Genomic DNA, 27,216 nt, shown 5'->3' with positions numbered 1-27,216 from the left:
AGAAAAATCTCAGATCCTTTGGAAAAGAGAAAGTAAGGTGGTAAGATAGAGAATTAAATTCAGAGTTGTGGTCATTTAAGATACCCTAAATCAAGCTTTTTTTTTTGTTTTGGGGTTTTTTTCCAAGACAAGATCAAACCCACTTAACTTAGTAGTGGCCACAGAGGGACTGACAATGTTTTGAAGGGGAATCATTGATGTTAAGGGGGAAGAGTAAGAACTGAGAGCCCAATGGGGAGGGATCAGCAGACAGAGCTAGGAGATAATTGGACATTTGGACAGAGAACCATAGACCACAGAATGTTAGAACTGAGACTTAAAATATAGAACACAGACTATCAGTGCTGGAAGGGACCTTAGACAACCATAGACCACAGAATGTTAGAACTGAGACTTAAAATATAGAACACAGACTATCAGTGCTGGAAGGGACCTTAGACAAAAAATGTCAAAACTAGAAGGGGCCAATGAATTGAGTGGGACAGGAATTATTATTCCATTTTAGTTTCCTCATCTGCAAAATGGAAATAATAATCATTGTACTATCTACTCCATAGGCAGAAAGCTGCTTTGTCACTCATAAAGAGCTATATCAATGTGAGGGGTTAAATAGCCAGCTCTAAGTCACCTAAATAATGAGTGGCCAGACAGGGGGCTTGACTCAAGGTTTCTGTATTTCAGTTCCAATTCTCTTTCCACTGGGAGGATTTAGGGCAGGGAATGTGTATTACAATCCAGTCCTATTTATTTAGCATCTACTTTGTGTAAGGCACAGTGCCAGATCCTAGGCATAGGAAGAGAAAGCAAAAATAGTCCCTGATGTCAGGAATTTTCCATTCTTTTGAGGGGATATAAGTTTAACTATCCACAGGATAACTTGAGGAGGCCAAGCACACCAACATGGGCTTTCAGAAGAGTCCTGAAGGGACTTAGGGATTCCAAGGGAAGAGAGAGCATTGCAGGCATGGGAGAGCAATATGGAATATTGAATTCATGGAACACCAAACCAGTGTGGCTGGAACAGAGGCTGCATAAAGAGGAACAGCTTGAGATAAGCTTTCCAGTCTGACTGGAAAGTACTTCAAATGCCAGTCGTTATCCTCGAGGCAACAAGAAGCTTCTCACTACTCTTCAGCAGGAAAGTACTGTACAGCCTCAAGAAGATTGACTTTGGCAGCTTTGTGGAGGAGAGGAGCTGGAAGTCTAACGAGGGGGCAGTGCCAGTACCCAGGTGACAGAGAGGTAATAAGGGCTGGCCCTGGGGTATTGGTCGTGTGAGAGTAGAAAAGGGGACCAATGAGAGACATGGAGAATAAATAAATAAATATGGAGAATTAAATAAAGTCAAAATTGGCAAAGCTTTGCAACTGATAGGCTAAGGGGGTAGCAGGGGGAGGGGGAGGGAAGATGCAATGATGATTGTCAAGTGTCACACCTGAGTACCTGGAAGAATGGGGGTGCTCTCAAGAAAAGGATTGGATGGGGGAAAAGATACTGAGTTCTCTTACTGCCTTTATAAACATCCAGGCTCTAGTCCCAACTCTGATTTACCCTTGGCCCAGAGTAAGGCAGATTTGGGCAGGACAGCAGGATTAAAGATGAGGATTAGGATGTTTTCAATTCCAGACCAAAGAGCTGAGTCACAAGGTGGGGACTGTAGGCAAGGGGAAAGTTTCAGGTGGGGAGAGAAGTGGCCAAGAGATTCTCTCTGGAAAAGGCTGTATTTGAAGTGTGGGTTGTGATCTTGAGCCCAGGCCTGGGAAGGGGGGAATGCCACTTGTACGTTTCCTGTGAGAGGCCAGGGCCCAGGACCAACAGTACAAAGATTACTTGGCTGAGGACCCAGGACACCTTAGCCCTTGCTGTATCGGTTTCCTGTCTACATGGCCCCAGGCAAGTCACTTCCCCTGTCTAGGCTTCCATTTTCCCATCTCTAAAATGGAGATGATAATCAGACTTGGTATGAAGACAATACAAAATAGAGTGGTTAGACAGAAAAGCAATTGTACAGACTTTGTGGAGGCATGGTCTGGACTTTAAAAAATGGCATGTGGCCAACTGCTTTGCAACTCTTTATTACAGAATTGTCTGGGGCACTGAGAAGTCAAATCACAGCATGTTGACCCAGTCAGCACATGTCAGAGGAAGCATATTCCAAACACCGAGGGCAGCCCTCTAGTCACTAAAGAGTCACTATACTAGATATGTGATATATCCATCCATACATAATACATATATACATATTTATGTATATATAATATTAAATATATTATCAGAATTGTTAAAGAATTTCAGCACTATAAGGGATTTGAGAGCCCAGAATGTTAGAAGTGAAAGGGCCTTAGAATCCATCTAGTGCAACCCTCTCGTTTTATAGATGGAGAAACTGTGGCTCAAAACAGTCAAGAGACTTAAGGCCATCATTCCAAGGAAAGAGTAGCCAGTACCTCTCCTACTTTTTATTGGAGGCTCCCAATAGTAGGGCCCATTTCATGTTCATCTATTCTCTAATTCGTTCCTTCACTAATTTATACAGTGATTTATCAGTTCGATCATTCATTCATTTATTCATTTCCCTGGAGCATAGAATGTCCAATTAACTGGGGGTCACTGTTGCTTTAGTAAGGAACTAAACGGTTCCCTCCGGAATCACAACAGGAAGAAAGTGGGTTCTCTGGAGTCCAGAAATGCATTAGCTGGGCGGGAGAGAAGAGATAGGCAAGCCAAGCTTGGCGCGGTGATACAAAAAGGGCTCTGATAGCGATCGCCGTGGGCGCGGGTTCGAAGCCATGTTCAGCGCCGAGGAAAGGGGCCACATCGTCCAGATTTGTAACGTCATAGCTGGCCGTGAGGCCGTCTACGGGACGGAGTTGTTGTAGAAGTGATGCTCCGACAGGCGTGGGGGAGGGAGTAGGGTGGGACGGGGAGAGGGGCGAGGGAGGGCGCGAAGACCGCCGTCCTCTAGCCCAGGGGATGAGAGGGAGGGGCCTAGGAGCACCGGGCTAGTGCCCCAGGTGATCTTGGTTTGGAGATGGGGGGACAGCTCCAGGGGTGACTGCCAGGGAGAGCTCTCTCAGGGACTGAATGAGGGGCTGGAAAAGATTCGGGCTCAGGAAGGAAGGGAATGGCCCTAAAGTGACAGAGTCCAATGGCTGGGGGAGGGAGGAGTACCCAAGAGAAGAGAAGAGAGATGAAAAAGAAGTCCAAGGTCTCCAGACTGATGGGGAGGATGCGGCTAACCAGAGCTAAAGGGATGCGCATCGGGGGGAATGAAGAAAGGGGAGTTGCCCCTGGGAAAGGTTTAAAATGAGCCAAGTTAAAGCAGCTAACTTTAAGGAAGGACGCTGGGGACAGGCGTTCCGAGAGGGGCAGAGTCTGACCTCTAGAGGAGACCAAGCCAGGGGGAGTAGAAAGAAAATCGTGGGGAGACTGGTCGGCGCCCACCCTTCTTCTGCTCACATTCCTCCCTTTCCTCTACCACGCAGGCTGTTCACCGTACATCTCAGCACCAAGAGCTACTTTCCCGCACTTGATCCCTGGCCTGGAACGAGTTCAGATGCAGAACCATTGAAAACAGATATTGATGGCCGTGGGCGGGGCGGTGGGTCACGTGTGCTACCTGCGGGCTTCCTTAGGTGGTCTAGCTGATCTGCACTCCTAAGTTCTAAGGGTGGAACAGACCAATTCCCGAGTGAGCCTAAGAGCTCTATCGTCCGTCCATCCATGCAAACATTACCAGCTCACCAGCCACCCTGACACCCAATTGTCCCATTCCATCTACTCACACACTTATTTATCTATGAGCCCATGCATAGGATAGACACTGTAACTAGGAATCTCATTGATAAGGGAACCCTTGCCACCAATGAAAGACCATCACCTTCTCTCTTTTTTTGAGGCAAACCGGGTTATGACTTGCCTAGGGTCACACAGCTCTGGGGTGTCTGAGACCTGGGTTTGAACTTAATGAAGATGAGTCTTCCCCATTCCAAGCCCAGTGCTCTATCCACTGAACCACCTAGCTGCCCTCCATGTCTTAAGATAGTTGCCCCTAAAGCAATCAAGGGTTGAGTGACTTGCCCGAGGTCAGCCAGTATGTGTCACAGGTGAGACTAGAATCCACTACGCAGTGCTGCTTCTCCATAATTATATGGAAGCTATCCATAACAGTACATGGTAGTAATTAAAATTAACATTAATATAGTGGCTTACAAAGAGCTTAACATAGATTTTCTCATTCATCCATCCACTCATCTAAGAGTTCAGTATGGGGAAATCTTTTTGTAGAAGCTCCTCCCAGGAAGATGATTGCCAGCCACCATCTCTGACTTTAAATAAATTCTAGCTAGTTTACAGAGGCACATAGAGGTCTGTACACTTGTCTAGGATCACCTGGCTACTAAGTGTGAGCAGTGGGATTTGAACCAGGGACAGTCTGACTTTAAACCCAGCATTCTGCCATAAACTGGCTCAATCTGGAGGTTTCAATTTACACCAAAAAAAAAAAAAGGCAGGACTCTAGGCCTCTTAACTCATAACTCAGTGTTCTTTCAACTTTACCACACTGCTACTGATAGCAGGAAAAGTCTTGGCCTTGGGGTCAGGAGACCTAGGAGGAGTTTGTACCAATAATTTGCCTTGTGACCTTGAACAAGTCATTTTTGCCATCTGGGATTCAGTTTCCCCATCTGTCTGTTGTGAGGATCAACTAAGGATGGGAAAGTTATTTATATACTGTAATGGATAATTCTTATTATGACATCCCTGAAGTTTTCCTCCTGAAATTAGCTCTTCCTAATGTCACTCAGTAGATATCCAAGAGCATCTGTACTCCATTGCCCTCACACAACCTCCTCGAACCCTATTAAGGGTTGGGGAGTAGGGCTACCTCAAAGAACCTTAAAACTACTAGCCAATCTGCTTTACTCTGAATGGGGAATGATGGGGAAGGCTCCATTGGCCTTTCCAATCATGATGGATGTTGTCAAGGGATACTATTCAGAGAGACAGCCACAGGTTCTAAATGGTCCCTGAGTCTTAATGCTGCCCTCCTTCCTCTCTGCCTCCCTGCAGTTTCTGATCCATTGTATCCACGTGAGACTAGATTCCACCAGAGAGAATGCATTACAGAGATGCATGCAGCATGGGACAAGTTTCCGACCAGTGTGGCTGCGGTCCTAACAGAGAAATATCACTGGGGAAACCTGAATTGCCCTAAAAGAAACTCTGCCTTCTTTCATCCTCCAAAATAAAATAAAATCCTCAGTTTTCTCTAAAGTATCATTGCCTTGTCTTGAGTGGGATGGGCTGTGTGGAGACGGTGAATGATTGGTACAGAAAACAGTCTAGAAATAGGAGCAATCTCAGAAGATGGGCTTGGACTGAACCAAAGAACCCCTTGCCTTTTTTTTTAGCAGAGGAGTGGGGCAGAGAATCTCCTGGAGACTTAGAGAATGAATTCTATTATGCTTAGGGACCCAGCTGAAGGCTCAGACCCTTAGCACAATTGCCTGTTATATAGTAGGTGCTAAATGTTTATTGACTGACTGACTGGTGACCTGTCTTGTTTACAGGAAGCAACTGAACACTTTAAAGAAGAAAGACCCAAGAAAGAGTACTGGGTTCTTCTTGGCCATCCTTGTGTTCCAGCCCCTATTTTCCCCGATCCCAATTCTCAACACCAAAGGACCACAGTGTTCTCCCAAAGTCAAGAAGTTGACTCTAGATAGAGGAGCCAGCCAGATCATAGGATCATAAATTTAAAGCTAGGAAGGATTTCATCTAGTCCAGCCCTGTCATCTTAAAGATAAGGAAACTGAGACCCAGAATTTTAAAGTGGCACAGAACTGAATCTGAATCTAGGTTCCCTGCTTCCAAATCCACTTTTTCTCACTGCACTAAGAATTGCCACAGAATATCAAAACTGGAAGAGGTCTTAAACCATAAAATGCTAGAGCTAGAAGGTACCTAAGATCATCTAGTTTTGTGAATGGAGAAATAGGTATGGATAGATGAATGGAAAAATCCCTGGCCTAGAACCTGGGTTCTAATCCCAGAACTGTTACTAACTAGCACCATGATCTCAATTTCCTCATTTGTAAAGTGAAGATAATAATACCCGTCATTGCTATTTTTACAAGGTTATTATACTCCAATGCAAAGTGCAATCAAAATATAATGTGTTATTAAAGTGTTAACTATATTCCCCTCCAATAAATTATTGAGGAGTTTTAAGCACCACCAAAAATATTATTTTGGGGTGGGGAGGCAATTGGGGCTTGATTTGCTCAGGGTCACACAGATAGTAAGTGTCTGAGGCCAGATATGAGCTCAGATCCTCCTGACTCCAGGGCTAGTGCTCTATCTACTGTGCCACTTAGCTGAGCCCCAAAATATTATCAAAGGGTACTCATGAGCCCTCTAAAAGCTTTTCCAAAAATAGTGTGAAATCCTTCCATTCTCTATATTTCCCCAAATTTCACAACTCTGAAATTCTTTCTTTTAATTAGAAAACATGACTATGAGTTATGGTTGGTCCAACTTATTGTGAATGTTTTTAATTAGATTACTTCCCTTTTAACACTTAGCTGAAGTTCACAAAAAAAATTGAATTGGAGATATGAACTACAGAGGGGAAGGGGAGAGGACGTAGAAGAGACCAGAACATTCTGAGGACCCTATCTGGTAGATATGGTCTCCAACCAGAGGTATCAAAGGGCCCAGAAGCAGAGTGTCTTGTAAACATTGGTTGCTCCAAATACATTTGCTGAACTGAGTTATAGAGCCTGGTTTTGTCCTGGGATGGGATATCAGTGGGAGATCCAGAGATTAGGCAGGAAGGAAAGAATAGAATTGGAGGTGAGGTGGAAGAAACCTGAAGGGTGGTGGGTCTGAATCTGAACAATCAGTTTGGCACAGGGAAGATCTGGGGACTGAGGAGGGAAATGAGAGCACAGAGTAGTGGAAAGAATGCTGGATTTGGAGTCAGAGACCCTGGGTTTGAATCCCTTACCTGCCGCTTGATAGCTAGATGACTTTGAGAAAGTTACTGCTCTTCTCTGAGTCTCAGTTTCTTCATCTGTAAGATGATAGGATTGACTCAGATAAACTTCAATGTCCCTTGCAGTTCCAAATCTATGATCCTATGGATGAAATAAAATTGAGGAAGAGAGTTCAGAAAAGAGGTGGGCATGGAAACACTGTACTTCATCTGTTTTCCAGGTTCATGCCATAAACCTTGACAGTTGTGATGTGGAGGGGAGTAGGACACTAAGATCTCTGAAGGGTTGTTGTTGTTCAATCATATCTGACTCTTGGTGACCCCATTTGGAGTTTTACTGGAGTGGATTGCCATTTTCTTCTCTGGCTCATTTTACAGGTAAGGAAACTGAAGCAAAAAGGGTTAAATGACTTGCCCAAGGTCACACAGCTACTTAAGTGTCTGAGGACTCTCCTGAGACACAAAAGACATTGAAACCCTGCAATTGTGAGTTACCATGCTCTTTTTTGTTTGTTTTTAGGCAATTGGGGTTAAGTGACTTGCCCAGGGTCACACAGCCAGTAAGTGTCAAGTATTTGGTCTGAGATTGGATTTAAACTCAGGTCCTCCTGACTTCAGGGCTAGCACTCTATCCACTTTGCTGCCTAGCTGCACCAACCATGCTCTTTACACATGTTCCTTACTTTAAGTTTGTGGCTGATGTCACTCCAACATGAACTTTGTGTATAGTTGTACTTTAAGTTTGTGCCTAGCACCACCCCAGATCCCGGAGCAGGGATGTTTTATAATTTCTCTTCTTGTTATGCCGTTTAAATAAATGCCTTCACTGAAATCTGAGTCTACTGAGTGATTGTTATGGAACCACATCTGTTGGAACTTGTAAACTACCATTTTAGAGGAGAGCCAAGCCACAAGGTTATCCTTAGAATCTGAAGTAGCATCTGACCCTGTGTGGAGCCAATCTGCTAGTGCCAATGCAAATTGAAGAGCTAATCTGAGAGGAAGCACTACAAAGTTTCTTTTAAAGATAAGGCAGATTTGGACACACTTGTAGAAGCAGTAAAAGTCAGTGGATAAAAAGAGGTTGAAAATTAAGGAAAGAGAGGATAATTGAAGGGGCAAGCTTCCCAAAAAAAGACAGGAGGTGATGGGAACAAGGGCTAATGTTGGGTGGGGAAATGACCACTTCAGCTTTTGAGACTGGAGCAAAGGAGCCAGGAAGGTGACATCATGTTAACATTATTTGAAGTATGGAATTGGGAAGAAGGAACCGGATCTCTCTGTGGAGAGGTTGAACTGGCTTATAGTGACAGTCCATTGAGAAATGCACAGAATTGTCATTCTGGTGTGACTGGACCAATTCACAGCTCCACCAACATCATATTAGTGTACCTGTTTTCCTGCAGCCCCCCTAACATTTGTCGTTTTCATCATTCATTATTTTTGCCAATCTGATGGGTGTGAAGTAGTACCTCAGAGCTCAGAAATTTGCATTTCTCTAATTATTAGCAATTGGAAGCATTTTTTAAATATGGTTATTGACAATTTGAGTTTCTGCCTTTGAAAACTGCCTGCCAAACACAGATTTTCTATTTTTGAGTTCTTATTACCTTACCCAGGTTATTGTAATGATCTCCCTGACTTTTGTCTGGCCCTCTCCCATCAATCCTTCCCACAGGGGCCAAAACAATCTTCCTAAGGCACAGAACACTCACTCCTCTGCTCAAGGACCTACTTTTTCCCTTGGTGGTAAAATATAAACTTCTTAGCTGGGAATGTAAAGTCCTACATAGTCTCGTTCCTAACTAACTTGTCAGACATTTCACATTGCTCTCCTTCACACATCCTGTGTTCCAGCCAACCTTAACTTCAGCCAGTTTTCCAAATTTCCATCATTCTGACATACTCTCCTTCCTTATTTCTGCTTCTTAGAAATCTTTTCCGCATTCAAGGCTCAGCTTGAACACCTACTCCTCCGTGAAGCCTTCCTTGATCCTTTTCAACTGCCTCCCTCCTCAAATTCTCCTAAAAATACTCTGCCTTAACTTTCCTTGGACCCTCTCACTTCCTACCCAGAATTATATTATCTGTGAACTAGTGATGTTCCACAAAAGATTAGAAGTTCTGTGAGGGCAGGAACTGCTTCATTTGGGCCTTTGTATCTCCACAGGCAAGCACTATAGCCTTCATGAGGTAAACACTCATACTAGAAATGTGGTCAATGCAGGAACCAATCTTAATTTCAAGAGACTGAGAATGAAGCATGCCTCTTGCCTTTTAGTAGTAGAGTGATGCATGACCATAAGGGCAGAAAATGCATTTTCAGGAAGGATCAATGTGGTTGGTTTGTTTTTTAACAATGCTATTTGTTATATTGAAGGGCATGGATTTGGGGATGGGGTAGTAACAGAAACTGAAGGGGGAAAAAAGGATCACCAACAAAACATTTGTAAAATTCACAAAAGAGGACAAAAAGTTTGGAAGTAGACAGAAGCAGAGCAAACTGGTGGGGGGAGGGGGAGAGAAAGACAGAGAGAGAGAGAGAGAGAGAGAGAGAGAGAGAGAGAGAGAGAGAGGGAGAGAGAGAGAGAGATTAGTGGGATGTGATTTCATTGGTACAGGGAACTCTAAATGAAGGATTCCCTCTTTCAATAGTCCTTGCAGTTTATAGATTGCCTAGGGCATGAAGGCCAAGATCACACAACCAGTAGGAATCAAATTGGGGCTATGAACCCAGGGACTCTGGATAATGAGGCCTCATGCTCTATTCACTAAGCCAGGCTCACTTGACATTGATACATATAATACATGCATGCATACAGTCTTCTAAAAGACTGTGATAAGAGAAGTTCACAATATCATATGCAAATCTCTATTTGGTCATTTGTGTTATTGAAATCTTTTAGTTTGTTGCATGACAAAAAAAAGAAAATGGAAGAAAAGGGGTGGAAAGGAAACTCCTGGTCATAGGAAAAGAAATGGCAAGCAGGCTGGGATTTATGGAAAGCCCAGGGCAGGGAAAAAGATTCCAGTTATGAGACACAAACTGCCTGCCTGTGCGTTACATACCACCTGGCCCTGAGTGTGTTCTGATAGCACAGCAACTTCCCCCCTGGTTCCCAACAGGACTCTCCCAGCTGGTACCTGGCCAGGCCTTCAGACGTAGCCCTCTTTCTGGAAGCACAAAGTTAGAGGAGAAGCTAGGGAGGGGTTGGACTCATGACCTCTGAGGTCCCTTCCAGCTCCAAATCTATGACCCTATGGACCTTAGGACAGCTCCCTGGACCATGACATTCATAAGAAGGGGTGGTTCCCTTTTCAGTAGCCTGTGGTACACAGGTAGGACCAATCTGGCCAGGATGCTTCCTAAAGATGCTCCAGAGAATGGGATCCTCCTGGGCCACTGCTGTGATGATTCAGACTAGTCAGTGAGCCAGAGTGTGTGACTGGCCTGTCCATGGTTCCCTTCTGTACTCTGTTTGAGCAATGTCACATTCCTAAGGGGCATCTTATTCAGGTGACAAAGTGACTCAGTGGCAGAAAAGGGACTGACCCAAGTCTCCTGAACCTCAGGACAGAGGTGCTGCCCATAACTTGTCTTCATTTGGCTCCCAGGCTGCTGGTGTGTGCAGATAGACAGACACCCAAGTGTGAATGTGGGCCAGAGAACAGACTCTCCTATCCAAATGCAGCTGTGGTCTGGGTCCCATCTTTCTCACCTCAGTATTTCAATCTGTAGATTCTGGGTATACAACTTCTAATGGGGGGAGGGTGCACATGATAGGATGGGGGGATGAGAGCCTGAGTGAAAGCTAGAAGGGGCCTTGGATGTCATCTACACCAACTGCTTCTCCTCATTTTACAGATGGGGAAACTGAGATCCAGGGTGGTTAAGTCATACAAGCAGTTATTGAGAGAGCCAGGTGATTTGGCCCCAGGTCTCTTTATTTTAATCAGTGTCATTCCACAGCACCTCTCTGCTTTCCAAAAGTTGGGGAAGGAGTGACACAGAAGGCTGCTGGTAAATGGGATGCGCCCAGCCTGACTGAGGAGGAGAAAGGGCCCAGCCCCAGAGGCTGCCAGAGCCCTATTAAAGTTGGGGATCCTGAGAGAGAGCACAGCTACCCCTGCAGGAGGTGCACAGCCTCACCACCTCCCGGATCAGTAATTCAGCAGGGCCCGTGGCACCCTAAACCGGGCACTGTGCCAACCAATGAGCGACGCCCGCTGGGAGATTTACCTAGGGCGTGCCCTTTCAGGGAACCCCATAAAAGGACTGTGGGGCTCGGGGCCGCATATTTCTGGTCCTGCACAGAACCGAGAAAGAAGTCAACATGGTGCTCTCTGGGGCTGATAAGTCTCACGTGAAGGCTACCTGGGGTAAGATAGGAGGCCACGTCGGTGAATACGCCGCCGAGGCCCTGCACAGGTAAGGGTTCCCCTTCCTTTTTCGGCCTCCTCACCGCCCACACTCCCTCTAACCGATTCCCAGTCCCGTAGACCCAGGGATGCCCCTTCAGAATTCAGAATCTCAGTCCAGGTGCAGAATCCCAAACACGTCCCTTCCCTGATCTGAGCCCATGGGGTCCCCTGGGATCTTCTGAGCGCACAATCTCTCCCCTTCCCCTTAGCACGTACTGGCTCTTCCCCATCCCACTCCGTCCTCAGCCCTGGGTCTGGCTCCACAGTGTCCAGTGGACAGTGCTCGGGACGATGTCCCAAACGAGCCCTCTTTCCTTCCCACAGGACCTTCTCCTCTTTCCCCACCACCAAGACCTACTTCCCCCACTTCGACATGTCCCACGACTCCGCCCAAATCAAGGCTCATGGCCAGAAAATAGGCGATGCCCTGACCCAGGCTGTGGACCACCTGGATGATCTGCCCGGGACCCTGTCCAAACTGAGTGACCTGCACGCCCACAAGCTGAGGGTGGATCCTGTCAACTTCAAGGTGAGCCCGACCTCCAGGGACCCGCTCCGGGGAAGCGAAGGGATCCAGGGCTGGCGATTGGGGATACCCGCTGCAGCCAGTAATGCAGCTCCATTGAGTGCAATGGTTCTTCCAATGAAGACTTAGCGTGTGGAGCGGATTACTGGCCTCCGGAGGAGAGTAGGGTTTGAGCATGATCAGGGCGGGCGCAGTGGGCGGGTGGAGTAGAGGACAGGTAAGAGAACGAAGCAGGAGAGGCAGTGGGGAGAGAGAAGTGTGTGCACACACAAAGCTGGAGGAGTTTGTCTCAGGAGCTGTCCCTTCTCTCTCAGTTCCTGAGTCACTGCGTGCTCGTGACTTTGGCCGCTCACCTCGGCAAGGAATTCACTCCCGAGGTGCATGCCTCCTTGGATAAGTTCCTGGCCTCTGTGTCTACCGTGCTGACCTCGAAGTACCGTTAAGTCTATGTCGGAGGACAGGGATACTCTCCTTCCCCAACCTCCCTGCTGCCACCACCATCCAGGCTGCGGGTCCCTCAGGTCCCCAACCCCTCCCACACCGCATGAGCAGGTGGAAGTCTTCGAATAAAGTCTGAATCTGCCACAATTTGACTGTGTCTTTGTCTTTTGAGTCTGCGGCAACAGTGTGTGTGTGGAGGTGGGGGTTGGGGAGGATGTTAAGAGGAACATGAAACCCCATCGGGAGTCACTGCTTCTTCCACAACCCTGAAGGGATGGAGGTGGGGAGGGAAAGCCTTGCAGTAGAAATGGCAAAGAAGATTGACTCAGATCAGCCTCCTCCTATCCCCCAGTACTCTTGGAGCCCCACAAGCAACCTCACCCGAACTCTAGCCCCATTTTGTTTTTTCAGTTGGGTTACAAACATTGACTGTAATCTCTGGGTGACAAGGCTGGGCTCTCTAAGTGGGAAACAAAGTATAATAAAAACTCGGTCTGGGCTTGGGAGGAGCTCTCTCTCTAGAACTGAGAAAGTGCAGTATTTCCACCTTAGCCTAGCTGATATTTTAATTTACATATGCTGGCAAGGAGGCCTTGTTGCCTGAATGTGTTATCGGATGAGGTTGGAAGGGGGATGATAAACTGAAAGGTGGCGTTTTCCTTCAACTACTCTTTGAGACAGGGAGTGAGAGAGGCCAGCCTACCACAACCCTAGTTTCAGCTCATTCTGGGAGTTGTGGAGGTGGAGGGGGATACTAGCCTTGGTACACCCTGGACTCTCCTTGGCAACCCTGAGATATTCTATAGGGAAACCTGAGACAGGACATTTTTAGGGAGGGATGTTTCAAGGGAGGCTCAGATGTCTTGGGCCTAGAGACAGCCTCTTGCCTAGATCCCTGCTTGCCCCCCTCCCTGAAAAAAAGAGGAATTACGACTGCCCCTCTTTCCTCCTCCTCTTTTGTTTCTTGTGTTTAAGTTTGCTGGTGCTCTGGGATTGCATACATTCATGACTGAGTTTGGAAGGGCATGTAGGGAGCTGGAGAATGGATTAGAGCCAAGAGTTTGATATGAACTGAATAAGTCACATTTCTATGTTGATACTGAAACTGTGACAGAGAATGGGCCTCCAATTCTACCCATTCCACTTTCTATGCCCTACCTCCAAGAGTTCTAGCTTGGGCTCTGTCATTTACATGCTCTATCACTTCCCTGTTCTAGGTCTCATTTGCCTTCTCTGTCATGAGTGACTTAGACTGAGTGATCTCTAAGTCCTCCCCGGCATTGGTAGGCTGTGCTCTCCAGACCCTTGTCACCTTTAACATTCTATTGACTAGATTTCCCATATTCTATATTCAGACATCCCCGCCAACTCTAATAGTTAGGGTTCTAAATTCTGAGGATTCTTTCAGCTAACCATGTAGGATCTAGAATAACAATTGAGTCTAGAATAACATCATATCTATGTGACTATCCCTTACTTGTATAATAATGGCAGTGCAAGAAAACCACATGGATGTGGAATCAAAAGATCAGCTTACCAGATTCAGCTCCTCCACTTAACCTTAATAACTGGCCTCTTTGAGCTCCAGATCCCTCATCCTGAAAATGGGAATAATGATCTCTGCCCTAATCCCTTCACAAAGTATGGGATCCTTTCAAATGAGTCTATTGGAAGCTTTGAGCTCATATTCATTTGTCAACTTCATTTTTGTTGTCCTTTAGTTGTTTCAGATATGTCTGACTCTTTGTGACCTTATCTGAGGTTCCCTTAGAAACTGTATGCTTAGATACTGGAGTGGTTCACCATTTTCTTCTCCAGTTTATTTAAAAGATGAGGAAACTGAGGCTAACTGGGTTACGTGATTTAAATATGCTGTCTTAATGTTTACAATGTCCTTTTCCTCAGGACAATCCTGTGAAGTAGAATGATTGGACAAATGAGCTGAAACCTTGAGTTCAAGGATGGCATGAAAGTAGACAATTCTTGTTCATAAAACATGCAACTAAAGAAGATTGAAAGCCAGCAAAGGGGAAAGATATTCAGAAAAGAGAAAGACTTTTTATGGAGGATACAGCTGATCAGAGCTTCTGGATGTTGGTAATATCCTTCCTTACACAAGTGGGTGGCACAAGTATCCAGCCTCACAATGAGTATTGTATCAGTCAATCATTCAATCAGTTTGCTGGTGCTTTGGAACTGCACGCATTCATGACTGAGTTTGGAAAGGCATGTAGGGGAGCTGGGGAATGGGTTGGAACCAAGAGCTTGATATCAACTGAACAGGTCATGTTTCTTGGTTGATACTGGGACTGGGACTGAGAATGGGCCTCCAACTCTACCCATTCCACTTTCCACCCCCTACCTCTAAGAGTTCTACCTCAACCAGTACTTTTTAAACGCCTAACATGTATCAAGAGGTAGCTAGGTGATACAATGGATAGAGTGCAGGGCCTGGAGTCAGGAAGACTCATCTTCTTGAGTTCAAATCTGGCCTCAGATACTTACTAGCTATGTCATCCTGGGCAAATCACTTAATCCTATATGCCTCATCTGTTTCTTCATCTGTAGGATGAGCTAGAGATGGAAATGGCAAACCACTCCAGCATCTTTGCCAAGAAAACCCCAAGTGGGGTCACAAAGAGTTAACACAACTGAAAATGACTGAACAATAACTATGTGTCAGGCACTGTGGTCCACCAGGGGATACAAATGCAATGAATGAAGCAATCTTTATTCAAATGAAGCCTACATTCTACTGGAGGAGACATATATGTGAATATAGAGATATCTATGCATATATACACACATATACCTATGTACAGAATAAATATAGAGAGTAAATGCAAAGGAGTTAGCACAAGATGGTTCATAAGGGAGGGCGCTATCAGGGAAGGAGATCAGGAAAGACTTTATGGAGAAGAGGGTGTCTAAGTTTTGTCTTCAAAGCGGAGAAGGATTCTATGAGGCAGAGGTGGGGGGCATTGCAGGCATGGGGGCCAGCCAATGAAAAGGACAGAGGCAGGAGATGGAGTGTCATGTGTGATGTGATATGACCCTTCTGACTGGAGGACAGAGTCATGAACTCCAAAAGTAGGCCAATTATCTCCAAATTTCCCACTGGATTCTGAACTCTTTTGGATTTCTTGGAATTTTTCCACCACGTCCCCATGCTGGGTCCCCTTGTCTTCACTTTTTTTCTTGCTTAGTTTTCAGCTTTGTTTTGTGTGCTGCCTTCCCCTCATTGGACTGAAAGCTCCCTGAGGGCAGAGACCATTTGTCTTTTTCATGTTTGTATCCTCAAATCTTAGCACAGTGCACAGGCATTTAATGTTTATTGACTGACCGTGAGGGGCAGAGAAAAGGTCAGTTTGGCTAAGTCAGGGAGCTCAGGTGGGGGAGTAATTCCCATTTTATTACCTTTAATATTTACAGAGCACTTTAAATAGTAATACCTAGTTGATCAAGCCTTCAAAAAGCATCACTTATCATTGCCCAAGCCTAGCACTAGGTACTGGGGACGTACATATAACAGAAGAGAAATGGTTCCTGTTCTCTAGGGCCTTACTTACATGGAACCTGGAGACACTTCATGTCAGAATCAATGAGAACTTGAAAAAGAGAAGGAGTAAGCCTTCCCATGGGAGGTGTCACAGGAGCTGGCTATTCCAAATCTCTCCACAAGCCTCCTACACCTCCTGCTTCCCCCATTTTCTCAGCTGAGGACCTCACCTGAAAAATAAAGGACATTCCCCAGAAGTTGCCTCTTCTTCCAATCATATCATCTCCAAACCCCTTGTTATTCCTGACATTCACCTCCTTTTCTCCAGTCTCTGACAATGGTGTGGCTCTTCTGGGTATGGCCAAACTATCTCCGTTGGCCCTTGATTCCATCCCATCTTTTCTTTCCTAGCAGATTGCCACAATTGTTTTCTTCTAATCATCAATTTCTAACTAGTTGCTGGTTTATTTGCCTGTAACCTACAAAGATGACAAAGTTTAAGAACATCTTAAAAAAACTTTCACTAGATACAACTAGCCCATTAAACTAACATCCTATATTTCTCTTCCCATCCTCCACCAAACTTCTAAAAAAAGCTGCCTATTTTTATTGCTTCCATCTTCTTTCCTCTCATTCATGTCTCAAATCTTTACAATTTGAAAGCTGACTTCATCACTTGATTGAAAGTGTGCACCTTAAAGTTATCAATGATCTCTTAATTGTCAGATCAAATGGTATTTTCACCATCCTCTTTCTCAATACCTCTGCAGCATTTGAAACTGTTGACCATCCTCTCCTCCTAGATGTTGTGTCTCTTTTTCTTCCTATCTGAACACTTTTCCTCAGCCTCTTTGGTGGGCTCCTCAGACATAACCCCTAAATCTTCCTGTACTCCAAGATTCTGTCCCATCATCTCTTCTCTTCTCCCTCCACACTCTCTCACTTGGTGCTCTTTGGAGTTCAATGGATTTAATTATAATCTCTATGCAGATGACTCACAGCCACACAGAGCCAACCCTAGTGTCTCTTCTGAGCTCTATTCTCAAATCTATTATGACTTTTGAACATTTTAAACTGAATGTTTAAATTTCTCAGACTCAACATGCCCAAAACAAAACTCATCATCTTTCCTCTCCTCCAAAATCACTCCTTGTCTAAACATCTCTATTTCAGTCAGATAGAACAACACCATCTTTCCAGTCTCCCAGGTCCGCAAATATAGTGTTATCCTCAGCTCCTCACTCATGCCAAATGTTGGTATTTCTACCTCCACGGCATCTCTCCTGTGCAAGCTCTTATCACTCCTCACACAGTCACCACCTTAGCTCAGCCCATCATCACCTTGCCTACTAACTATTGCCATGATCTCCTAATTGATTTCCTGCTTCAAGTTTCTCCCCATTCCAATACATCCTCTACAAGGTTGCCAAAGTAATTTTCCTTAAGCCCAGGTCTGGCCATATCCCTCCCACACTGAATAAACTCCAGTGATTCCCTATTGCCTATAGGAAAAAATACTAACTCCAGATTGCTGAAGAGAATAAAGCATTGCTAAAGGAAACAGAGCTGAAGATTCCATTGGGAGAAAAGGGAGTTGAGGGGGAGGAGAGCAGATAAGCCTTGTCAGGATCTTAGTGTTACCCAGAGGTGAGAGGGAATGACAAGGTCAGCTGTACAATTAGAGCTTCAAAACAGATTTGAGACTCATGCAGAAGAGAGTGAGCTGGTGGCTCTGAGGAAGAAGATGCTTGTCCTCCAGAGAATGCTATTGCAATGCAACCGAAGCAAACAGGTGAGAGATCGACCAGGAAGGGTCAGAGGGAAAAGGGAAGAGTGAAACGTAGTTGATTCCCTGCCCTGGGGTCTGAAGCAGTTCTTTGTTAACCTGCTAAGAACAACAGTGAGGACTGTGGCCTTCCAGGGCTTTTATCAAAGACATAACAGGAAAGCTTCTATGACTTATTGAAACAGATGACAACTCCCCCTTTCTGGTGACTCACATAGATACAATTGACATTACCAGAAGGAACCTTAAATATTTTGCCAGTAATATATTGGAAACCTGGGGAAAGAAACCAAAGTGCAGAGGGGTGAAGATTATGTTTTTCTCATTATTGGCCATTGGAGGCAAGGTATATAGAAGGAAAAAATTAATGTGGGAAGTAAATATCTGACTAAGATGATGAGGTCTAAAAATGGGATTGAACTTAGAAACACAGTTTAAACTATAGAGATGACAGGGCCAGTGGTGAAATACAAAGGCTGATAAGAATGTCATATATATATATATATATAAAATACGTCTGTCTGTATGTATGCATATATACACATATCATATATATATATATAATACGTGTGTGCATGCATGTATGCATATATACACATATCATATATATAATACGTGTGTGCATGTATGTATGCATATATACACATACACACATATATATGCATATGCATATATATTCCACATAGAGCAGCTACAATGAAGGGAGAAGAATATCAGTTGAGACAACCAGAAGTTTATAGAACAACTGCAGAAAAGGAGCCTGGTGTAAAACACATATGACCTCATACATAGGTCCCACTGGGGGGATGAACCCTACGACTGGCCTACAGCTCTGGATGGGTCAGCCTCATTGTATATCAAGCAGGTATACTCATGAGAGAAAATCTAAGAACCTTAGGTGGGAAGCATAACAGAGAATACAGGTCAATGGAAAGAGAAACAAGTAATTTTATAGCCCACTTGGACAGAAAAAGGAAATACATGAGGAGCTTAGGAAATAACTCACAAACCAGGCACTGAGGCATAATCTAGTAAGGAGAGAAGATGTCAATTATGCAGACATTTGCTGGAGTTCTCTGTCTTTGTCTCTGTCTCTCTCTCTTTCTCTGCCAAAAGCAGAGCAACTGATAACTTCTTGGCTTGCATTGGGAAATTTCCTAATCCAAAAACAGGGGTGGGGGTTTAAGACCCTCAGCAGGAGACATTCTGTTCTAGATCTGATTCTCACTAACAGGGAAGAACTGGTTGCTGGGCTGGAAATGGTAAGAGGCTTGGAAGGAAATGACTACTACCTCTAAGAGTTTGTGATAAGGGGAGAGGACATCTGGGCGTAGTGAAACATGCATCCTAGATTTGGGGAAGGCTTATTTCAAAGGGCTTTTCAGAGGAAAGACACATGGATTAAAATGCTCTAGAGAAAGTCAGACCAGGAGGGATGGGAGATGCTTAAAAATGAAATTCTGAACACGTGGAGGGGAACAATTGAGGAAATTGAGGAAATTTTTTAGGTATGTAAGTAGGAATTGGAGGATTACAGAGCAGAGAGGACCTTTGCATGGAGAGGATGGACTCCAATAACTGACAATGGAGAGAAGGTAGAAACATTCCATTCTGATTTTGCTTCTGTTTTCTCTGCCCTTCCCAAGGAGAATGCTCTTTGCACTGGAAATGAGAGAACAAAAATTATGAGCAGAGAGTTGCTACCAAATTTAAGCAAGGCTATGATAAGAGAGCACATAAGTGTCTCTTATGAATTTGTCACCTGGCCCACATGAACTTCATCCTCAGGTCCTGAAAGAACTGGCCGAGGAAATTGCTGAGACCCTGTAAGCAATACTTGAAAGATCATAAAGTCCAGTTAAGATGATGACACTAAAGGTCCTACAGGAGTTCAGTTCTCCAACAAATGCTCTAGCAGAGTTCTAAAAATGCATCAGAAGGAGGATAAGGACTATCAGAGACATATTGGGAGAAGAATGAATGGCTTAGAATAGAAGGTGTGGAAAACCTTCCCCATGAAGTATACACCGAAAAATAGAAAATGCAACACAGAAAAAAATAGAATAAAGCAAACAGAACTCAACAACTCCATGGGACAACAAGAAATAATAAAATAAAGTTAAAGCAAAAAACCTTAAAAAATATACACCTTCTATCAAAAACAACTGACCTGACCACCTTATATCTATCAGACTGGCTAATATGACAGAAAAGGAAAATGATAAATGCTGGAGAGGATGTGGAAAACTGGGACACTAAGGCACTGTTGGTGGAGCTGTGAACTGATCCAACCATTCTGAAGAGCAATTTAGAATTATACCCAAAGGGCAATTAAACTGTGCATACCCCTTGATCCAGAAATATCACTGCTAGGTCTGTATCCCAAAGAGATAGTAAAAAAAAAAAGGAGGGGGGAAAGGACCTACATGTACAAAAATATTTACAGCAGCTCTTTTTGTGGTGGCAAAAAATTGGAAACTGAGGGAATGCCCATCGATTGGGGAATGGCTGAACAAGTTGTGCTACATGAATGTAATGGAATATTATTGCACTACACGAAATGAGGATGAGGATGCTTTCAGAAAAATCTTCAAAAAATTTACGTGAACTAATGCAAAGTGAAACGACCAGAATCAGGAGAACATTGTACGCAGTAACAGCAACACTGTGCAACGATCAACTGTGAATGACTTGGCTCTTCTCAGCAGTGCAATGATACAAGACAATTCTGATGGAAAATGTCATCTTCATCCAGAGAAAGAACTGATGGGGTCTGAATGCAGATCGAAGAATGCTGCTTTCACGTTCATTATTTTTTTTCCTTTTGGTCTGTTTCTTCTTTTACAACATGACTGATCTGGAAAAGTGTTTTGCATGATTGCACACATATAACCTGTATCTGGTTGTTTGCTATTTTAGGAGTAGAGAGGAAAAGGAGAGAGGGAAAAAAATTTGGAGCTCAAAAATTTTTTTTAAATGAACATTAAAGGGGCAGCTAGGTGGTGCAGTAGATAGAGCACCTGCCCTGGAGTCAGGAGGACTTGAGTTCAAATCCGACCTCAGACACATAACACTCACTAGCTGTGTGACTCTGGGCAAGTCACTTACTCTCAATTGCCTCATACCCCCCAAAAAAATAAATTGGAAAAAATAAAACACTACTTAAACAAAACAAACAAACAAACACACACACAAAAAGAACAGAGTTAGCAGAAAAAACTGACCTGGAAAATAGAACAAGGAAAGAAATTTTAAGAATCATCAGACTCTAACATGAATGTAAATTTAAAAACAAAGTGGCTTAATAATAAAATAAAATTACTGAACTCTCAAAGGGAAAATCCCGAGGATCAAATCGATTTACAATTGCATTTTATTAAATATTCAAGGATCAATTAATTGTAAAACTATGTAAAATGTTAGCAAAAATAAAGGGGAATGGGATTCTTCCAGATGCCTATGAAAGATAAAGAAGATTCTCCAGAACTAGGCCAGTTATATTTTTTCTCTCTGAGGTCTAGAGATATTCTGAAGTATTTGGAATATCTGTTTTCTAATGGCTTCTGTTCAAACCTCCATTGGTTGTAATGTTTCTACTCTTAGGTGCCAATAATTGGCACCCCACTTCCATTTAACCCTTTAAGCTCAATTAGCTTTTACCAAAGGGTATTGACTTCAAAGATTTAGTAAAAACTCAAGTACATACATCTGCTTGTTAACAAGCAAGTTAAAGGACCAGGGAAAGGGATACCTTTTGCAACTACAGATGAAGGAGGAATTCTTGACCAAAGAAGCTCTAGAAAGTCTCACAAGAAATAAAATGAACAGCTTTAATTCCACAAAAATTGAAAAATTGCTGAAAATACAAAATCAATATATTTAAATTAGAAGGAAAATTACTGACTGGGAATACATTTTTTCCAAGTTTATCTGATAAAGATGTGATATCCAAAATATGTAGGAGATTAAAACAAATATATAACAAGAATCATTTGCCGATAGATAAATGGTTTAAAGAATATGAATAAGTAGTTCTCAAGACAAGAAAGGCAAGCTATAAATAACTATGTATATGTGGAAAATGTTACAAATCACTAATAATAAGTGAAATGTGAAATCTTAGGTTCTAATTCACTACTACTTTAAAGTAGATTGTCAAAGATGGCAAAAAGGGAAAAATTATAATTGTTTTAAGGGATATGGAAGCTTATCCAAATTAAATACTGTTAGTGTAATTCTGAAGTAGCCCAATTATTCTGGAAAGTAATTTGGAACTATACCCTCAAAGTCACTAATGTGTGCATAACTTTCTAAAATTTCATTTTTTTATTTTCAAAATTCATTAAAAAAATTTCAAGTTTCAAATTACTTTTTTTTTTTAGGCAATTGGGGTTAAGTAACTTGCCCAGGGTCACACAGCTAGTAAGCGTTAAGTGCTGGATTTGACTCAGGTCCTCCTGACTCCAAGGCTGGTGCTCTATCCACTGCAACACCTAGATGCCCCTAAGTTCCAAATTGTTTCCCTACTTCCAATTCCTCTCCCATCCATCAAGAAGGCAAGCAATGTATCTACTACATGCAAAGTCCTGCAAAACATATTTCCACATTGTAAAATTAAAGGCAAGAAAAATTAAAAAAAAAAAAGCTATGCCTCAATCTGTGCTCAGAGTTCATCAGTTCTCTCTCTGCAGCTGTATAGCATTTTTCATAATGGGTCCTCTGAAACTGACTTGGATCATTGTTTTGATTAGAGTAGCTAAGTCTTTCATAGTTGATCATCATTATAATATTGCTGTTACTGCACACAATATTTTCCTGATTTTATTCATTTCACTTTGCATCAATTCATAAGGTTTTGCCAGGTTTTTCCCAAACCATCCTGTTCATCATTTCTTGTAGCACAATAGTTCCCCCAAAATTATATACCACAACTTGTTCATTTGAGGGCATCCCCTCAAATTCCGGTTCTTTAAGTGTAAATGATTTTTAACCCAATCATTTCATGATCAGGTTGATATCCCAGTAAAATCAAAGCAAGAAGGCAAAATTATAGTCTCTAGATCACAAAGCTGTGTGTGGATGGAAAGGAGATGCCCTGAGTTCCATTTCTGTCTCAGACACAATAGATGGAGTGACCTTGGGAAAGGTATTTAATCTATATGGATCTCAGTTTCTTCATCTGTAGAGTGAAGGGGTTGGATTCAATGTTCTCTGAAGTCCCTTTCAGCTCTAATTCTGTGATTTTGTGGATCTTAGGAAAACTCCTTGCACCACAACCTTCATACTCAGCAGACCTATTTCACGAAGGGTGGGGGTGGAGAGGGGACAGTTCCCCTGTCAGTAGCCTATGGTACCCAAGTGGCTCCCATCTGGTCAGGATGTTTCCTAGGAGGTCCCAGGGGTTAGAAACCTCTAGCATGACTGCAGCAATGGCTGTGACTAGTGAGGGAGCCAGAGTTTGTGACTTGCCTGTCCGTGGTTCACTTCTGTACTCTGTTTAAGCAATGTCACATTCCTAAGGGGCATCTTATTCAGGTGACAAAGTGACTCAGTGGCAGAAAAGGGACTGACCCAAGTCTCCTGAACCTCAGGACAGAGGTGCTGCCCATAATGTGTCTTCATTTGGCTCCCAGGCTGCTGGTGTGTGCAGACAGACAGACACACAAGTGTGAATGTGGGCCAGAGACCAGACTCTCCTACTCAAATGCAGCTGTGGTGGGTCCTCCCTTTCCCATCTCAGTCTTTCAGTCTGTAGCATCTGGGTATCCAATTGTCTGATCCATCTGTCCTTCTAATCTGCCAGGGGGAATGCACAGCATAGGATGGGGATGACAGCTTCAGTGAAAGCTGGAAGGGACCTTAGATGTCATCTACACCAACTGCTTCTCCTCATTTTACAGATGGGGAAACTGAGATCCAGGGTGGTTAAGTCATACAAGCAGTTATTGAGAGAGCCAGGTGATTTGGCCCCAGGTCTCTTTATTTTAATCAGTGTCATTCCACAGCACCTCTCTGCTTTCCAAAAGTTGGGGAAGGAGTGACACAGAAGGCTGCTGGTAAATGGGATGCGCCCAGCCTGACTGAGGAGGAGAAAGGGCCCAGCCCCAGAGGCTGCCAGAGCCCTATTAAAGTTGGGGATCCTGAGAGAGAGCACAGCTACCCCTGCAGGAGGTGCACAGCCTCACCACCTCCCGGATCAGTAATTCAGCAGGGCCCGTGGCACCCTAAACCGGGCACTGTGCCAACCAATGAGCGACGCCCGCTGGGAGATTTACCTAGGGCGTGCCCTTTCAGGGAACCCCATAAAAGGACTGTGGGGCTCGGGGCCGCATATTTCTGGTCCTGCACAGAACCGAGAAAGAAGTCAACATGGTGCTCTCTGGGGCTGATAAGTCTCACGTGAAGGCTACCTGGGGTAAGATAGGAGGCCACGTCGGTGAATACGCCGCCGAGGCCCTGCACAGGTAAGGGTTCCCCTTCCTTTTTCGGCCTCCTCACCGCCCACACTCCCTCTAACCGATTCCCAGTCCCGTAGACCCAGGGATGCCCCTTCAGAATTCAGAATCTCAGTCCAGGTGCAGAATCCCAAACACGTCCCTTCCCTGATCTGAGCCCATGGGGTCCCCTGGGATCTTCTGAGCGCACAATCTCTCCCTTCCCCTTAGCACGTACTGGCTCTTCCCCATCCCACTCCGTCCTCAGCCCTGGGTCTGGCTCCACAGTGTCCAGTGGACAGTGCTCGGGACGATGTCCCAAAGGAGCCCTCTTTCCTTCCCACAGGACCTTCTCCTCTTTCCCCACCACCAAGACCTACTTCCCCCACTTCGACATGTCCCACGACTCCGCCCAAATCAAGGCTCATGGCCAGAAAATAGGCGATGCCCTGACCCAGGCTGTGGACCACCTGGATGATCTGCCCGGGACCCTGTCCAAACTGAGTGACCTGCACGCCCACAAGCTGAGGGTGGATCCTGTCAACTTCAAGGTGAGCCCGACCTCCAGGGACCCGCTCCGGGGAAGCGAAGGGATCCAGGGCTGGCGATTGGGGATACCCGCTGCAGCCAGTAATGCAGCTCCATTGAGTGCAATGGTTCTTCCAATGAAGACTTAGCGTGTGGAGCGGATTACTGGCCTCCGGAGGAGAGTAGGGTTGAGCATGATCAGGGCGGGCGCAGTGGGCGGGTGGAGTAGAGGACAGGTAAGAGAACGAAGCAGGAGAGGCAGTGGGGAGAGAGAAGTGTGTGCACACACAAAGCTGGAGGAGTTTGTCTCAGGAGCTGTCCCTTCTCTCTCAGTTCCTGAGTCACTGCGTGCTCGTGACTTTGGCCGCTCACCTCGGCAAGGAATTCACTCCCGAGGTGCATGCCTCCTTGGATAAGTTCCTGGCCTCTGTGTCTACCGTGCTGACCTCGAAGTACCGTTAAGTCTATGTCGGAGGACAGGGATACTCTCCTTCCCCAACCTCCCTGCTGCCACCACCATCCAGGCTGCGGGTCCCTCAGGTCCCCAACCCCTCCCACACCGCATGAGCAGGTGGAAGTCTTCGAATAAAGTCTGAATCTGCCACAATTTGACTGTGTCTTTGTCTTTTGAGTCTGCGGCAACAGTGTGTGTGTGGAGGTGGGGGTTGGGGAGGATGTTAAGAGGAACATGAAACCCCATCGGGAGTCACTGCTTCTTCCACAACCCTGAAGGGATGGAGGTGGGGAGGGAAAGACTTGCAGTAGAAATGGCAAAGAAGATTGACTCAGATCAGCCTCCTCCTATCCCCAGTACTCTTGGAGCCCCACAAGCAACCTCACCCGAACTCTAGCCCCATTTTGTTTTTCAGTTGGGTTACAAACATTGACTGTAATCTCTGGGTGACAAGGCTGGGCTCTCTAAGTGGGAAACAAAGTATAATAAAAACTCGGTCTGGGCTTGGGAGGAGCTCTCTCTCTAGAACTGAGAAAGTGCAGTATTTCCACCTTAGCCTAGCTGATATTTTAATTTACATATGCTGGCAAGGAGGCCTTGTTGCCTGAATGTGTTATCGGATGAGGTTGGAAGGGGGATGATAAACTGAAAGGTGGCGTTTTCCTTCAACTACTCTTTGAGACAGGGAGTGAGAGAGGCCAGCCTACCACAACCCTAGTTTCAGCTCATTCTGGGAGTTGTGGAGGTGGAGGGGGATACTAGCCTTGGTACACCCTGGACTCTCCTTGGCAACCCTGAGATATTCTATAGGGAAACCTGAGACAGGACATTTTTAGGGAGGGATGTTTCAAGGGAGGCTCAGATGTCTTGGGCCTAGAGACAGCCTCTTGCCTAGATCCCTGCTTGCCCCCCTCCCTGAAAAAAAGAGGAATTACGACTGCCCCTCTTTCCTCCTCCTCTTTTGTTTCTTGTGTTTAAGTTTGCTGGTGCTCTGGGATTGCATACATTCATGACTGAGTTTGGAAGGGCATGTAGGGAGTTGGGAAATGATTTGGAGCCAAGGACTTGATTATCGACCCAATTGGTCATGTTTCTTGGTTGATACTGGGACTGGGACTGAGAATGGGCCTCCAACTCTACCCATTCCACTTTCCACCCCCTACCTCTAAGAGGTCTACCAGTACTTTTTAAGTGGCTAACATGCACCAAGGGGCAGCTAGGTAATGCAGTGGATAGAGTGTGTAGGAACTGGAATCAGAAAGACTCATCTTCCTGAGTTCAAATCTGGCCTCGGAGACTTACTAGTTGGTGACCCTAGGCAAATCACTTAATCCTGTAAGCCTCAATTTCCTCATCTGTAGGATGATCTAGAGAAGGAAAGGGCAAACTACTCCAGCATCTTTGCCAAGAAAACCCCAAATGGGGTCACAAAGAGTCAGCAAAACTTAAAATGACTGAACAGCAACTACGTATCAGGTGCTGTGGTCCACCACAGGGATACAAATGCAATGAATGAAGCAATCTTTATTCAAATGAAGCCTACATTCTATTGGAGAAGACCACAAGGATATATGTGAATATAGAGATATGGATTCATATATACACACATGTAACTATGTACAGAACAAATATGAAGAGATTAATTACAAAGGAGTTAGTACAAGATAGTTCGTAAGGGAGGGCACTATCAGGGAAGGGGATCAGGAAAAACTTTATGGAGAAGGGGATGCTTGAGTTTTGTCTTGAAGGCAAAGAGGGATTCTATGAGGCAGAGGTGGGGGGCATTTCAGGCATGAGAGACAGCCAATGAAAAGGACAGAGGCAGGAGATGGAGTGTCATGTGTAATGTGATATGACCCTTCTGACTGGAAGGTGGAGTCATGAACTCCAAAACCAGGCCAAACACCTCCAAATTTCCCACTGGATTCTGAACTTTTAGATTTCTTTGAACTTTTCCATCATGTCCCGATGCTGGGTCTCCTCTTCACTTTTTTTTTTCCTGCTCAATTTTCAGCTTTGTTTTGCGTGCTGTCTTCTCCTCAGGGGACTGAAAGCTCCCTGAGGGCAGAGACCCTTTGTCTTTTCATATTTGTATCCCCAAATCTTAGCACAGTACCTAGCACACA

The 27,216-nt window shown here is 44.7% G+C and overlaps 2 protein-coding genes and 1 pseudogene across 2 annotated transcripts; all 3 read left to right on the top strand.

The window, feature by feature from the left end:
• Positions 1–2,789: 2,789 nt before the first annotated feature.
• On the top strand, positions 2,790–5,252 carry LOC110221832 (hemoglobin subunit mu-like; annotated as a pseudogene).
• Positions 5,253–11,290: 6,038 nt separating this feature from the next.
• Positions 11,291–12,536, top strand: LOC110222002 (hemoglobin subunit alpha). The gene is made up of 3 exons (XM_021006797.2): positions 11,291–11,429; positions 11,747–11,951; positions 12,263–12,536. The coding sequence occupies exons 1-3, from the start codon at positions 11,335–11,337 to the stop codon at positions 12,389–12,391; spliced, it is 429 nt and encodes a 142-aa protein (XP_020862456.2). The 5' UTR covers positions 11,291–11,334; the 3' UTR covers positions 12,392–12,536.
• An 11,463-nt stretch (positions 12,537–23,999) lies between these two features.
• LOC110222009 (hemoglobin subunit alpha) lies at positions 24,000–25,243 on the top strand. The gene is made up of 3 exons (XM_021006806.2): positions 24,000–24,138; positions 24,455–24,659; positions 24,970–25,243. The coding sequence occupies exons 1-3, from the start codon at positions 24,044–24,046 to the stop codon at positions 25,096–25,098; spliced, it is 429 nt and encodes a 142-aa protein (XP_020862465.2). The 5' UTR covers positions 24,000–24,043; the 3' UTR covers positions 25,099–25,243.
• The last annotated feature ends 1,973 nt before the right edge of the window (positions 25,244–27,216 follow it).

This window comes from Phascolarctos cinereus, unplaced genomic scaffold (assembly GCF_003287225.1).
Source record: "Phascolarctos cinereus isolate Bilbo 61053 unplaced genomic scaffold, phaCin_HiC Scaffold_4;HRSCAF=312, whole genome shotgun sequence".
NCBI classification, from domain to species: Eukaryota; Metazoa; Chordata; class Mammalia; order Diprotodontia; family Phascolarctidae; genus Phascolarctos; species Phascolarctos cinereus.
This window is presented reverse-complemented; position numbering and strand designations above follow the sequence as displayed.